At 36.1% G+C, this 14911-nt stretch overlaps 4 protein-coding genes and 1 long non-coding RNA gene across 5 annotated transcripts; 4 read left to right on the top strand and 1 right to left on the bottom strand.

Annotated features, from left to right (window-relative positions):
* Nucleotides 1-115: 115 nt before the first annotated feature.
* LOC114137725 (uncharacterized) lies at nt 116-522 on the top strand. The gene is made up of 2 exons (XR_003594077.1): nt 116-252; nt 430-522. It is a non-coding gene; the product is annotated as an uncharacterized LOC114137725 (long non-coding RNA).
* Nucleotides 523-2602: 2080 nt separating this feature from the next.
* On the top strand, nt 2603-3765 carry LOC114137724 (cystatin-C-like). The gene is made up of 3 exons (XM_028006517.1): nt 2603-2881; nt 3101-3211; nt 3327-3765. The coding sequence occupies exons 1-3, from the start codon at nt 2687-2689 to the stop codon at nt 3399-3401; spliced, it is 381 nt and encodes a 126-aa protein (XP_027862318.1). The 5' UTR covers nt 2603-2686; the 3' UTR covers nt 3402-3765.
* A 1949-nt stretch (nt 3766-5714) lies between these two features.
* LOC114137722 (glycine N-acyltransferase-like protein 3) lies at nt 5715-8364 on the top strand. Its single transcript, XM_028006515.1, is given in 6 exon segments — nt 5715-5895; nt 5972-6079; nt 6885-6901; nt 6903-6991; nt 7225-7357; nt 7574-8364. Coding segments are annotated over 6 exon segments (822 nt in total). The 5' UTR covers nt 5715-5820; the 3' UTR covers nt 7974-8364.
* Nucleotides 7251-11715, top strand: LOC114137723 (glycine N-acyltransferase). Its single transcript, XM_028006516.1, has 6 exons — nt 7251-7357; nt 8782-8862; nt 8995-9105; nt 9190-9298; nt 10716-10842; nt 11001-11715. Exons 2-6 carry the CDS (start codon nt 8791-8793, stop codon nt 11398-11400), a joined length of 819 nt encoding a protein of 272 aa, XP_027862317.1. The 5' UTR covers nt 7251-7357; nt 8782-8790; the 3' UTR covers nt 11401-11715.
* mgme1 (mitochondrial genome maintenance exonuclease 1) lies at nt 11499-14489 on the bottom strand. The gene is made up of 5 exons (XM_028006514.1): nt 13612-14489; nt 12618-12855; nt 12416-12548; nt 12159-12289; nt 11499-11633 (listed from the first exon to the last, which is right to left on the bottom strand). Exons 1-5 carry the CDS (start codon nt 14123-14125, stop codon nt 11597-11599), a joined length of 1053 nt encoding a protein of 350 aa, XP_027862315.1. The 5' UTR covers nt 14126-14489; the 3' UTR covers nt 11499-11596.
* Nucleotides 14490-14911: the final 422 nt, after the last annotated feature.

Below are 14911 nucleotides of genomic sequence, written 5' to 3'. Positions count from 1 at the left end.
GCTTTATTTGAATAGAAAAGTCAGTTTAATTTAATTAAATAAATCAAACATGAAAATGCTGCACTTTTCTTTTCTAATCTAATTCTATTAAATTAATTTATCAAGAATATTTTTAACAAAGAACATTATCCCTTTTCTCAGACTACACTAAGCTCCTTCCAGAAGCCAGACTTTTCTGTTCCCAGGCAGCATGAAGATTTCATCTGGCTGCATGATGCTCTGGTTGAAACCGAGGACTATGCTGGTCTGATCGTAAGTTGGACTAATAGGGACTGAAGTTATTGCATAATAGTTTGTCTTTGGTGGCTGCATGTACCACAGATGAAGCACATATTTAGCATGTAAATTATGAAGCATTCACGCTATTACTGTGCTTTTGATTGGGTTAGAATCCTTGAGTGATCTTATGCCTTACGTAAACATTTCTAGATCCCTCCAGCTCCCCCCAAGCCGGATTTTGAGAGTCCAAGAGATAAGATGCACAAACTGGGGGAAGGTGAAGCCACTATGACTAAAGAGGAATATACCAAAAAGGTGTACGCCCCGAGTCGTACACCTTTAGAAACATTTTGTTTGGTTTTCGTGTTTTTGCAAGAGAGAACTTCAAATGAACACAATCACCATAAATTTTTTCCAGAGGTCTGTGGAATTATTTTTATCATTTTTCTGCAATCCAGCATACATAGAGTTACAGGATGGCCTCTCCCTCCTAAAAGGTTTTATTCAGTTTGTAATTACTGTATGTCTCTCACTCAACAGTGTTGGATAGCTGAACAACCTCAAACTTCAAATATTGCTGTTTCATCAACTTGCTTTAAAACCTTTGATGTTTCACTGTTTACTTTGAAGTTGCGCAAATCAAATGAAGATTTAAAGTTTTACCTTTTCCAAAAATAAATGTGCTATTTGTGTGACCCGGTTCAGTGTTTAAACTTGATAAACCTCTTTTCTCAACCTCTAAAAGGTTGGTAAATAATCACAGTTACATAAATATTGCATAAAAAAGTGTGCAGGAATCGTGCAGCAAAGGAAAGAGAGTGTAAGGTGCATGTGATTACCTGACCATGTGATCACCTCAAAAGTAAACAACTCCATGTGGACAACTTACTATGTGTTAGTCCACTGCAAAGACTGGAGACATTAATGTTTCCTATGTCTTTTAAAGCTCTTTTCCACCTCATACATGCAGTGTTTTAAGACACAATTCTCTGTCCACATTTATTTTGCTGTCGTAAGAAAGAGTATTCACTCAGAAAATTCCAAGTCACCTTGTCAGTCTTTTCATAAATGGACGTTCCAGAAGATTAGTAGTGAGGCCAGAGAATAAAATGCTTTTCAGCCTCTAAAGGGTAAGGTTTATCTGTGAAATGTTCCCATTATTAAATGTGCAATGTAATAATTACACATTTGAAATGATTAAACCTGCAATAAAGTCAGAATTCTGAGCGGTAAAAAGTCTCAATTTTTTGTTATTTAGTGGCCCGTAATTTTATTCTGTAGTCATGAACTGGAAAATGTAACAAAAAACAGACACTTTCAAGGAATCTTTGAGTCCTGCTTTCCACAGTAAAGCTACATTGCTATGGACTAAGAGTGAATCCTCCACAAAGAACATATTCAACCTTGCCTGAAATTTTCTCCTAAAACTGGTTTTATGTTCAAACCTGCACAGTGCACTATAGATAAAACAGTCAGACAACTGAAGTTTGGACACAGCTGGGTGTTTCAACAGGAAGTGATCTCAGACAAAGCAGATGGACAAAGATAAAGCTCAACTACTAGAAATTTGTGGAATAAGCTTAAAAGTTAGCCATTTTAAACAAGCAATTAGAGAGAGTTGTGAAATATTCAACCACAATTGAGCCATTCCTACTTATTTTTTATAAGTAGGAAAAGCTTAATAGTTTCACCAGAAACATTAGAATATGTTAGAAGGGTTTACAACTTTCTTTAATGGAAGTACGTATATCTAGTTAATTTCGCGGCTATCTTGATCATTTTGCGACCTCTTGTGGACGAGTTTTTACATTGACATTAGAGTGTGAAAACAATTCAAACTCAAAATAATTCACATCAGTGGTATATTTATGTTTAATGTAAATTTGATCAATTTGATCAACATGTTTTTTGAATAGTAACTAATTGAGAAGCGGAGATAATAATAACATTAAATCTATAAGTTGTTTAGATATAATGTTTTACTTCCATGATGTGTAGTATTGTAAAATGTATATTAAAACTGTTACAGTGAAGAAAACTCAAACAAAGATATCATGGACACACCCATAAATTTGATTATATTTATAATATTAATTATATTATATAAAATGTTTATTATATTATATTGATAATAATTGTATTTATTTTATTATTATTATTATTATTATTAGTAGTAGTAGTAGTAGTAGTAGTAGTAGTAGTAGTAATACAGTTTCAATCGACTCGGGTCTTATAAAATAACATGGTTTAATACACTTTAGTGCTGCGGAAGCGGAAATGACAAATCAAAACAATGTAATAACCAGGACGTAATAGGGAGGCGGGGTTTGAGTCGCATAGAGACTGTTGATTGGCTGCGTCCTCTGCCTGTAATTCATGTACGGGGCGGGTCTTGTTTATATAACAGTAAAGTCTTTCCGCCAGTGCTTTTCTATTTCACTTCTGCCGCACAGCACGCATAACAATAATGTGGAAGATTGTTTTTGTTTTACTTTCAGCTCTTTTAGCTGTGGAGGGGTCTTTGGTTGGTGGCGCGACAGATATAGACATCCACAGTGACGGTGTCCAAAATGCGCTGAACTTCGCTGTCGCCCAACACAACAGAGGAAACAACGACATGTTCCTCCGTAAAGCAGCTGAAGTGGTCAAGGCTCAGGTTCAGGTATGTTATCCTTTAATACTTTGAAACGTTTGTATTTATGTATTTTATTTAAGTCCGATAAGACGATTATTACAGGATACCACTAACATAGCACCCGTAAACAATCCCTTAACTGCCTGAAAATTGGGTCTATAAAACAGTAAGCCGAGAGTAAAGCATCTGAGAGGTATAGCCTTGTTTTTTTTCTCTGCCCTCTTTATTATTTACTTCTCTTTAAAGGTGGTGGCAGGCTTGAAGTACATCCTAACTGTGAAGATGGTAAAGACCTCCTGCAGAAAGAACACTTTAAATCAAGTGTGCGACGCCCAAAGGCTGCCAGATAATGCTGCGGTAAATCTTGCTGATGAACCTACAAGGCCTCTCTCTCCCTTTATCTGAATTAGGAAGTATACAAAGCTAAAATGATTGCATTACTCATTCTCATTCTGGGCTTTGTTTTTTTCAGTCTTACCAGTGCAAATTCACCGTGTGGAGCCGCCCTTGGATCAATGACATCAGGATGACGGAAGAGAGATGCTAGAAAGGAAACTTTTCAGCACTGTTTGTAGAGCAAACTTCATGTAACATCTTTCTTTTAGATTAATTAACATAGCCATCACAGGAAATCTTTTCTATATTACTTTCTGTTTCTCACCTCATTGAAATTCTGTTTTTGGGAAACTTACTAGCTCCAACAGGGAAAAATAAATACAGCATTAAATTGTTTATTTCACTTGTAATCTCTACACAGTTTTAAAATAAAGTTGCTTTGGAACTTTTATTAATGTCTAAATGTAATTATTCTAAATATATTCTTTGTTTGCACTGTACACATTATGTTGGACAGTAATGTGGCATGGAAAATATCATCAAATTGTTTGAAATAAAGTTCCTCTTGGATTGTTTTTGAAAGTCTCCATGCAAATACATCTTTCTATTTTGCTTCACAAATGAGGTATCTGTCAGATTTTCTGCATGTTAAATGGCAACGGCAACGCAAAAGGGATGCAGTTATTTATCAAGAATGGAAAATGTGGTCTCCCATTACTTACAAATTCCAGTAAAGGCATCCACTTACCAGCCACTTCATTAGTACAAATAGTAGGAGGCGATTGATTGCTTTTGTTTTAACTTTAGATGTATTTTTTGTAAATGTGTCACCTGCACATCCATGTTATGACGCCTGCAAGGAGATCAGGTAACTGTGGATGCTGTTGGAGTTCTGTGAGGTAATTTTCATGACCAATAAACCAAGTTGAGGTGATTTGTGCTTTGGTAATTTAAAGTAGGCACACGAAGTAGGTACAAGAATACAATGAAGCAATCATAATCAGGAGAGCTAAACAAAGCCCAGTTGGTGCTACAGGACCCAAAGAGCGCCAAAAATAAACCTCTCACAAGGTTACACCACTGGGAGAAGAAAGGATAAAGGCCTATTTCTGTGATGTTTACACCATATTCTTTGTCCAATCTATCTTTATATTGTCTATTGTAGTTTTCTGTTGCTGTAGCCCATATGCTTCAAGGTATAATACTGTGTTGCTGACAGATATTATATGCCACAGTCTTTGAGCTACTGTATTATAGCCAGTATTTCTATTCTTCTCTAACATAAACTGTGTTTTCATCCACACAATGGCTGCTCAATCTCTTTTTTTCTTCTGACCATTAAGGGATGGTTCCCAGTGAAAACCAGAGTAGATCAGCAGTTTCTGAAATACTCAGAGCAACTTGTCTGGCACCAACAACCATGCTGCATTCTGATGATGGGTTTCAACTTCATCTGGTTATCCTCATCACGTTTACATGCCACAATGCATTAAGGTGCTGGCATGTACTGTAATTGATTTTAAGTTGAGAAACAAGTGAATAGCAATTGGCCTCTTCTTTTTTTTATTAATATGGTATTAATTGAGCCTCCAGAGCTAAGCTGAATATGTTGTAAAAGGACAGCAGAACTGTTTTTGTTTCCCAACTGCTGAGATAACAATTCTTCACAAGCTTAAGTTTTAGTGCAGTAGATTTGTGCCTATGTTTTTAATAAAAAAGGCTTTCTTTGTAAGGTTAAATTTTCATAAAGAGAACCGTTCATTGTGTAGATGTCAAGTTCTATTTGACCTCTTAACCAGAATGTTTCTTCAGTTCTCATCATGCACTAGGAGTTACTTGCTTAGAATAATCTCACTAATAGCATGATTAAGGTCGCATGATTCTCTGACCCAGCTGTTAATCCTGTGAGTCATTTGGGTTGCTGTGCAGTTACTCCTAACAAACAAATACATGAGGTGTTTTTTGTTGTGTAAATGATAGTGAAACTGCCTGGGGAGTAAACAATTCAGTATACAGTCTGACGAAAGTATTCATCAAACTTTTTTTAGGAGATTTTTTTTACATTTGGTAATATTACAACCATAAACTCCAATGTGTTTATTTGGATGTCGTGTGGTAGACCAGCAAATTGGACAGTGTGATATAGAAGTGGAAGGAAAGTGATTGAACAAACAGTATCATGAAACACTGGGTAGGTCAGCAATAAAGTTGTGGAAAAATTAAAGATATGGACAAATCCACAACTCAAAAATCTGCCCTACTGACACTACTTATAGTGCTTTATGTTACAAGTCGTAAAAACCACAAAAAATCCTTTGAAGCTGAAATTCTGTTTGGTAGATCTACAGTCATGCTACAGATCAAATGTAGCATTAACTCTAAAAATCTGACCTTTATGAACAGAAAGAAGGAAGGCTTGTAATGCCAGACTAACGCTAAACAAACAAAAAAATCCAAGGCTTTTATTTTCAAAAACTTAAAACAGGAAGTTGTTTAAACTCCACAACTTGAAAATCCATGAACCGGTTGTTAATCATTGTTTATATACGTATATAAAAAGCTGAAGTATCGAGTTCTTCAACCTGAGACACGCCATAAAAACTAAAAAGCAAGCTACACATAAACCAGACATGAAGGTGCTAAATAAAGACGAGCTTCAGACCGCTGAGAGAGTTTTGCTAAAACATTTCCCGAAGAGTTATAAGGTAGCCTTTATTAGTTGCACTTTCTGCTTAAAAGAAAGAAAAAAATATATATCACCGCTGTTTTGATTGTTTTCAGGTTTACGGTTTCCTCTACACTTGTAATAGGAACAAGCCGAGCACTGTGGAGGTTGTCGTTGATTCGTGGCCAGAGTTTAAAGTGATCCTTTTGCGTCCGGATCCTAAGGTGAGTTCACGGCCAGCACGGCCGAATGTGGAAACGCTGTAAAAATGTTTTATCACTGATTTGCATAATTTTACATTATTATCGTGGACCTTAAGAGTCACAAAGAAATATTGATATATGTAATAATGTAAATAAAATCATAATAACAATCTGAAATGATTTGTTATTACTATTTGCCTATTATTATTATTATTATTATTGTTATTATTATTATTATATGAATATTTAAAGCTAAAAATGAATTGAATCTATAATTACTTGTTAAATTCTATTTTATAATCGAATTTTTTAACTTAAAATATGTTTTATTAATATTTGCATAAATGTGTCAATTTATTAAATACACAAAATAATAAATCAGAAAATTATTTGCAGTAATCAGATTCCAAATAATTGAAAGTAGTTGAAGTTATTTCTCTTCAACTACTACTCAAATAAACCCTAATATTTGATTGGCTGATCTGCAAAGCAGTGTAACTGCAGACCAATCACCTTATTTATATCAGTATTAATACCGCCCACTGACATTGATAGTTTGGGTTGATATAGAATAAATCCACATCCTGCAAAACAGGATTATAAATATTCTTTAAAAAATAAAAAAATTCATAATTCAAATTTTATTAATTTGTGCATTTTTATTATTTAAGTATAATTTATTAAAACACCAAATATCATATAATCATAGATACATTTGTTTATTTATTCAATGTACACATTTTCTACTGTGTCATATTATAACATATCTAAATATTTCTAATGATTTATTGTTATTGGAATGTTGCACTTTTGGTTATTAATATAGAATAAGCAATCCGAGGACCGAGGTGTCCTTCTTCAGCACAGATGAGGAAGTTTTAAGGAAACTGCTGAGCGAAGAAGTTGACTGGAGCAGTTGTTTCCTGATTGGAGGTCAGTTGTGCTGAAAACCAACAGCTGTTCTCATTATTTCAGACAAAATCCTGCAGGGTGCAGTATATAGCTTGATGAGCTTTCAATATACTATACATAATTACAGTAGCATAATTCTATTAGCTAAAGAAGGAACTTATCAAACCGCACTTATTCATTTTCTCTATGCTTTTTTGCTATTTTGAATTGAAGCAGCAAGATAAGAGGACATTTAAAGATTTTTTTCCCCTTAGGATTTGATATTTCCCATGTTCCCACACTCAAAGAAGTGTCTTCAGAAAACAAAGTGAACAACAGGAGCTTCACATTGGTGCATCTTATGTATCTTCCAGACATCAGCCATCTACGTGCACCAGATGTTGACAGGTATGCTTCAAAATACAATTAACTCAATATAATCCATCCATCCATTTTCTTACACCCTTGTCCCTAGCGGGGTTGGGAGGGGTGCTGGTACCTATCTCTAGCGAACGTTTCAGGCGAGAGGAAGGGTACACCCTGGACAGGTCGCCAGTTCATCACAGCTCAATATAATAAAATAAGAAAACTTTAATTTTGTTTTTTCTTTTTTTCCCCAAACAGTCAACTCGAATCAAGGATTTCATCTCTCAGCCTCTCCCACATTGACATGGTGAATAAAACCTGGAAGTTTGGTGGGGATGAGAAGGGTTACAGGCACTTTAAAAACATAATTAGCAACTTTCCAACTTGCTGCATATTGGACACCCATGGTGTGCCTGTGGCCTGGATCCTGGTGTATGAATACTGCGCTTTGGGAATGTTGTACACGCTTCCCGAGCACAGAGGAAAAGGATACGCCAAAGTTTTGATCAGCACCATGGCCAAAAAGCTCCATGCAGATGGCTACCCAGTTTATTGTTTCATAGAGGAAGACAACATGGTGTCTTACAAACTCTTCCAAAACATGGGCTTCATTGAGGATACTTCCTACAGAGCAGCATGGTTTGAGTTTAACGTCTAACCTTGGAAATGACTATGAAGCAGCAGCTTTTCATTTTTGTCAAAATGTGATAAAACCTAAAGTGTATTGTTCAATTATGCATTAAAAGATGAATTTGCATTTGCATGAAATTAAATAATAATTTAGACTCAAACATGATTTATAACTATCATTGGCACTTTCAATGTAACTATAGTGCATTTTTATTCTAAAAGCACCACATGTATGAACGCAAACTATGACACGCTTTTCAATAGTTTCCAATATGGCATATTGTTTATTCCTGTGCAATTTTCAGTAAGTCAACAAGAACTTGATTCTACTCCAGGACTTGTTTTGATTTTTTTTGTCGTTTTTATTTTCTTTTTTGTTTACTAATTTTCAAAAATAAAGATTTTACATGATTTAAAAATGTCTTCAATGTCCTATCTGTTAGTCTAGACTCTAGGACATTCTATGATCAATTGTTTTAGATTGGGATACTGTTAAAACATGACATACTGTATACTAAAAATAAAAGATAATACAGTTATTATTATTATTAACAATAATAATAATAATAATAATAGTGGTTATTGGTAATAACATGTTGCTATGTGACCTTTTCCAAAAGCATAATAATAAGAAGAAGAAGACTAATAATGTTATTATTATCATTATTATTATTATGCTTTTGGAAATGGTCACATAGCTGGTGCGTTTATTTGATCAAGAAGTAATTTGTCTCGAAAGTGCGAAAGGAGAAAGAAGTTCCATAGCTCCATAGCCCCGCCCCTCGCTGCTGGACCTTGAGACACTGACGTTACGTTTTCCCTTCAAATACTCAGAGTTTAACGTCATGGAGCTGACTGAAGACCAGCTGAAAGTTGCAGAGACTGAACTGCAAAAACAGCTTCCTCAGTCACTAAAGGTGTGTTTGCTGCATAAATTATGGTCTGCACGTGGATTCATTTAGCGACTGCATTTCACAACTTAACTGTTTTTCTGCCGCTCTTCACTTACTTCATTAGACTTTGGATTAAAACTCTGTCTTATTTTCCAGATTTACGGTTTCTTGGTCCTCAGAAACCGAGTGAAATCAGATTCTTATATTGTTTTAGTGGACAGATGGCCACAGTTCAGCGTAATTATCTGCAAACCCCAGTATAAACAGGTAATTACTATTATCGAAGAAATACATGCAGACTTTGTGTATGTTAGGTTTTTTTTAAATTCTGCATACCTGTTGTCTTTCTAGAAAACGGATCTGTTCAAAGACACAATCGTTTTTGCAAATGATGAAGCTATTCTCACCGAAACAATAAGGAACTCTTCTGTAATTGACTGGAGCAGGTACCTTTGTCTTGGTAATAACATATTTCTTTTGTTCTTTTTATTATAGTACACTGAATCAACACATTTATGATAGACTGACATTGTTTTTATTACCCCAGAGTTCAAGTTAAAATGTTACTTTGGTTTGAATTGTCATTGTGTTCAAAGTTCCCTGTGCATAATTCACTGATAAGAAAATATATCTGTTGTAAACTCACACTGTATCGTATAACTACTAGAAAGATTACAATATATAAGAGTATATTGTTTTCTCATCTGTTAGGTTTCAATAAGCCTTTTCATATTTATGCTGGAATGCTCCACTTGTACTCAAAAGCCTTTATTACGGAAAGGTTTTGCTGGTGGAACCAACACATCAGTGCTTGCTATGTGAAACAGAACGAGATTCTTCTTTATATGTTCATTGAGTGAAATTTGTGGTTTTTTCACACTCTTTATGCACCTCCTTTCCACCACCATGTAGGAAGGTTCCTCCTGTACCAATACATTCATACATATAGAGGGTTTTGCAAATGTATTCACACCTCCTGTAACATCATAACCAGAAATTTAAATGTTTCTTTATTGGGATTTTATATCCAAAACCACCAGAAAGAGGTTCATAATTGTGGCGTGGAGATGTATATGTATATACACCGTGTGCACTAAATACAGCTGTAAGTTTTATTTAGGTATGCTTTAGGTCTGCTTCTATCAGCTTTGCACATCTAGAGACTGAACTATCTACCCATAGAAATCGTGTGATGTTTATTGTGGCGTGCAGTTTGTTTTCCACTAGTGTTTTGCAGCTAGTCTAAAAGGTAAATGTTGGCGTCATTTGACCACAGCATTCTTCAGTGTTTACAGTGGTGTTACATGGTTTGTAGCAAGCTGCAAATAGGACATCTCATGGCGGTTGTGCCATACTCTTCACTTTTTTTCCTGATCTAACATTACCTTAACAAGTATTGTGATATGGTTTATAAAGTGTTCCCCAGGTTTGTTCCTGATCTGTCTGATCCTAATGATGTCTTTAATAAACCTCGTAGACTTTCACAGAAAAGCTGTGTTTATACTGAGATTAAATTAGACATATGTGGGTTCTGTTTACTAATTAAGTGACTTCTGGAGGTCATTTTATTTAGGAGTATCAGACTAAAATAAACAATACAAATGCATACATTTTCAGATTTCAGATTTGCAAAATGGTTGAGAACTTTGCATCATTTTCTTTCCATTTCACAATTATCCACTACTTTGTTTAGGTCTATCACAGACAAATCCCAATAAAACACGTTGTAATTTGTGGTTGTAAGGTGACAAACTGAAATAACCTTTACAATGCACTGCAGACAAAAAAATATTTTATTTGAATTTTATCAGTAATGAAAAGAAATAAAAATGCAAACTAAGTTTTACTCATGTGAGCTATGATTGCTTGTGTTAAAGGAATCAGTCTTCCCCACATGGAGATAGTCAAAGCAGTTGCAGCAGAAAGAAATGTTCCCAGCAACCAACTGTCACTTTGTCACATGATGATATTGGAAGATGCATCCAAGCTTCCTACTATAGATTGGTATGACCAACTATACACTATGCTTATTTAAAAAAAACAAAAAAAAATCTATTAAATTAAAAAAAATCAAAGATTCTGGCAAATGATTAATAAAATAGCATCTCATTACAAGAACAGAAATCTGCTCTAAAATGTCAGTTTGTTCTTCTGTGCATCAGCTCTGGGATCTGCCTCAGCTCCCTGGATGAATCCCACCTTGACTTGGTGAATCAGATGTGGAAGTTTGGAAATAATGAAGGCGCTGCCAGGATGATCCGAAACATGGTTACAAACTTCCCATCCTGCTGCGTTTTGGATCCCGAAGGAAACCCTGTTTCCTGGATTTTGACCTACGTGTGCTGCGCCCTAGGAATGTTGTATACTTTACCAGAACACAGAGGGAAAGGCTACGCTAAAGCCTTGATTAGCAGCATGGCTAAAAAATTCTGTGGTCAGGGCTACCCAGTGTTCTGTTTCATAGAGGAGGACAACAAAACCTCTTACCAACTCTTTAAAGATATGGGATTCTCTGAGGATCCCTCATACAGAGAAACATGGTATGGATTCAATGATTTTTAAATGACAAAAGCTAAGCTAATAGAAAAAAATACATTTCATGAATTTATAATTATAAGGTGTTTGAAAGTTGTTTGACTTTCATTCAAAATAACAGGAGAACTAGTCACAAATATTAAAAACAACATTCCTAACTTGTTAGTTGCCATTTCAAATCCAGGCTTCAGTTGTTAAGCAGGAGCTTTTCAGTGCAGATCTATCACTTTTCAGGAGACATACTTGATGAAGCATTTGACCTGAAAATTAAACATTAGAAAATGTGAGATTATGGGAAACATCGCTTGATTATTGACAAATAAACAGCTGTTTGAGAGGAGACAAAAAAATTGTTTTTTTTTTGTGTGTGTTTGGATGTGGTGCCATTTAAAAAAAACAATCATCTGCCTGATTACACCCAGATAATTGCTAAGAAGTAAACTATAAATAACAACAAGAAAGTCATGCCTTTTAACAATACTCTATTCAAACCAAAACACCGGAAGAGCTAAAATCTCTATTTAAGCAACGTTTTTCATCTCTCTGCTTTAGAGGATTAGTATAATAACTAGTGATGCTTGGAGCTGTTTGGTCAACTTTATATCAATTATGTACTAGTCTGCTAACAACAGTTATGCCACAAAATGATATTTACAAAATCTTTTTTTTACAAAAACATTAGGAAATAAAGTGTTACACTTATTGCCACTCCTGATGTGTAAAGAAAGCATTAAGAGGCTTAAAAAAACAAATTAATAACAAAAAGACTCTTATTTTTTCTTTACCTGTGCTCTCTGTAGTCTTCTAGCCGTAGCAACCAAGTTTTCCAGTACTCTGACATCAGCTCTGAATTTATCTGGTGAGCGTGACCAGGGGAGCCATCTTTGTAGGCAACGACTATGAGACCATTTTCAACCTGCAGTGAGAAGACATGAGACAGTGTTGTGAGCACAAGAAATTCAGAGACGATAAAAGGAATTTAACTACATCCTGTTAATACAACACAAGTAAATATAAGATGTCTTTTATCAAGGTAGATCACCTGGTATTTGTAGTTGCCATCATTGTTCAGAGCCCCGGCATATGCTGCAACTTGAACAGGGTTATCATATGTGTTGCTCAAGAATGGTTTGGGTTTTTCTGAGGTTTTCCAGTCTATGACACACAGCACACCCCTGTGGAGAGAAGTGGACTGTGGGAGACATGAAGGCGGTAAGAAAAACTGAAGTCCAGAGGAGTTTTACCTGTAGCGCGCAACGCAGTCCACAATTCCCAAGTAATTCAGGGGACCATGCTGCACAGAGCTTTCAATGGCCCTCACTGCACTGACGTCCTCCAGCACGTGAGAGATGCTCTGAATGTATCCTTGCGCTTCAGGAGGACACTGTGGTGTCTCTGAGAGATTCTTGTTCCTCCATGTGTCGGCAGAGGTCAGAATGTCCTCCAGAGCAGAATGGAAAAGCTTTCCTTGTTTAAATACATCTGGGCAAAAAAACATATCAGCTTTGGTTGCAAGGTATAATGTACAATGATTTCACAGTATTTATCTGCTTGAGTAGCCAGTGTGCATTTATACTATTTGTAGTTTGTCACCAGTAACTTTATGATAGGGTTGCAAGACAAGACTCCAGAGGAGCACCTTTGTTTTAATCATCCACTGTACTGGTCATGTTTTTCTTGAACAGAAATATTTATATACAGCCAAATTAGCCTTTCTGCTATAGGCAAAAGAGAAGTGCTGGAGGTAGCTAACAGGCAGCGGCCAATAATAGGTGGGGGAGAAGCAGCACTGTGTTGATTTATGACTCACAGAACATGTAAATAAAATTTATGTATTACATCACATTTAACTTCAAACCCCCGGTATGGTGTGACGGGACATTTTTAACCACATTATGTTTGGTTACAAATATAAAACAATAAACTTCACTGTGAATTTCAGCAGATTTCAAAATGAGACACAAGAATAAAACATTTTCTTGTGTATAAAGAATATTTTATGACAGTGGAACATTGTCAATTGTTCCATTGACAATGGAACCATCATTGTCAATTGTTCCATTGACAATGGAACCATCATTGTCAATTGTTCCACTGTCAATGATTTTATACCTTCCTGAACACATCTCCTGACTGAGACAGGTGAGACATGGTAGTAGCTGTATCATGGTGTGAAGATGTTTTTAAGTGTATATTTGGTTATGGGAAAACGCTTTATAATATCTTTAAAAATCTTACTTTGAGTATATTCCTTGAAGCCCTCCTCTCCCAGCTCAGCGATCATCCTCCTCTTCCATCTCTCCAGGTAGAAGATCTGCTCTGGAGAAAGTGTCTGCTGAAGAATGCGAGTCACACTCGGGATAAACGGCCTACTCTTACCCCGATTTAACAAAATCCGGGCTGGGGGTCCCGCCTCTGGCTCCTCCGTTTCTAGAGTCCTTTCAGGATTTACGAAAGGATGAAGAGTTTTGGGGAGCCTTGGCTCGGTCCGTGGAGGCGTCCGAGCTTTGACAACTGGTCCATAAACGTGGCCATCTTCCGCCTGAAGGGTCTCTGGGGTCTGAGAGCTGACAGTGGAGGACATGACGGATTTCACCAGAGAAGAGTAGCGCTCACTATCCACAGAGCTGTAGGGACTGTTCCGTCTGGGGCATGTCAGGCGGTGGACAGCGGAAAAGTGGCACACTGTGAGGGAGGTGCTCTCAGGGACGATGATGCTCCCAGCAAACAAAACACGATTCAAAACGAACATTCTTGCGACTTCAACACAACACACTCAGACAACGATGCTATTTGCGGCAAAACAGTACGAATCTCGGGTAGTTTCGCGTTTTAAATCAAAGTTTAGCACTTATACAACTTGGGTTCTTGCCCCAACATGTTCCAGCTAAAACTCGGCCAAGTAAACAATTGTGTTTCTAACCGGCGCGCCTTTATGGTGGCACAACAACTTGTAGATGGGAAGTGAAGTTTATAATGCTGCTTTCTGGTTGTAGTTTGATACAGCAAAAACTACATTACCTATGTGGGTAGGTGTAACACTGAAATGCATCCCTGAAGACGACTAAAAGATTGGGCGCCAATCGCCTTATCGAAACAATACGTAAAGCGCTATTTTGTGAGTGTCAATTTATTTTGAAAACAAATGCTCGGAAACTGTTTTCCGAAAGAATAAACACTAACATTTATGGTTAATTAATTTTGATTATAAATGAATAATTATGATAATTGAAAAAAAATGCAAATATAAGCCTGACAGAACGATTACGTTAAAATGAGCATTTTGTCTAACTTCTGAAAATACACTAAACCACTCATTCAAATTCCATTCAAAATATTTTACTGACCCCAAAAGGAAATTATATGTTTTTGCAACTCATATTCTTCAAAGAGTTGATGTTGATTTAAAGAAATTAAAATTCTGTGTAGTAGCTTCCTACAACTAAGGACTGACTAATTAATACCTCTTCATTGTTTTATTTATGATTTCAGAAATTAAATGTATGTCACGACTGAAGTGGGCTGCACTGTGTAACTT

This window comes from Xiphophorus couchianus, chromosome 22 (genome assembly GCF_001444195.1).
Source record: "Xiphophorus couchianus chromosome 22, X_couchianus-1.0, whole genome shotgun sequence".
Lineage (NCBI taxonomy): Eukaryota > Metazoa > Chordata > Actinopteri > Cyprinodontiformes > Poeciliidae > Xiphophorus > Xiphophorus couchianus.
The sequence above is the reverse complement of the archived record's forward strand: the minus strand, read 5'-3'. Positions and strand labels throughout refer to the sequence as shown.

Coding starts and splice junctions, on each gene's coding strand:
- LOC114137724 (XM_028006517.1), top strand. CDS start 2,687: ATGTGGAAGATTGTTTTTGTTTTACTTTCAGCTCTTTTAGCTGTGGAG. Junction 2,882..3,100: donor TGGTCAAGGCTCAGGTTCAG/GTATGTTATCCT, acceptor TTCTCTTTAAAG/GTGGTGGCAGGCTTGAAGTA. Junction 3,212..3,326: donor GGCTGCCAGATAATGCTGCG/GTAAATCTTGCT, acceptor TGTTTTTTTCAG/TCTTACCAGTGCAAATTCAC.
- LOC114137723 (XM_028006516.1), top strand. CDS start 8,791: ATGGAGCTGACTGAAGACCAGCTGAAAGTTGCAGAGACTGAACTGCAA. Junction 8,863..8,994: donor AGCTTCCTCAGTCACTAAAG/GTGTGTTTGCTG, acceptor CTTATTTTCCAG/ATTTACGGTTTCTTGGTCCT. Junction 9,106..9,189: donor GCAAACCCCAGTATAAACAG/GTAATTACTATT, acceptor TTGTCTTTCTAG/AAAACGGATCTGTTCAAAGA.
- mgme1 (XM_028006514.1), bottom strand. CDS start 14,125: ATGTTCGTTTTGAATCGTGTTTTGTTTGCTGGGAGCATCATCGTCCCT. Junction 12,856..13,611: donor CTTCAAGGAATATACTCAAA/GTAAGATTTTTA, acceptor TTTTTTGCCCAG/ATGTATTTAAACAAGGAAAG. Junction 12,549..12,617: donor GACTGCGTTGCGCGCTACAG/GTAAAACTCCTC, acceptor TTCTCTCCACAG/GGGTGTGCTGTGTGTCATAG.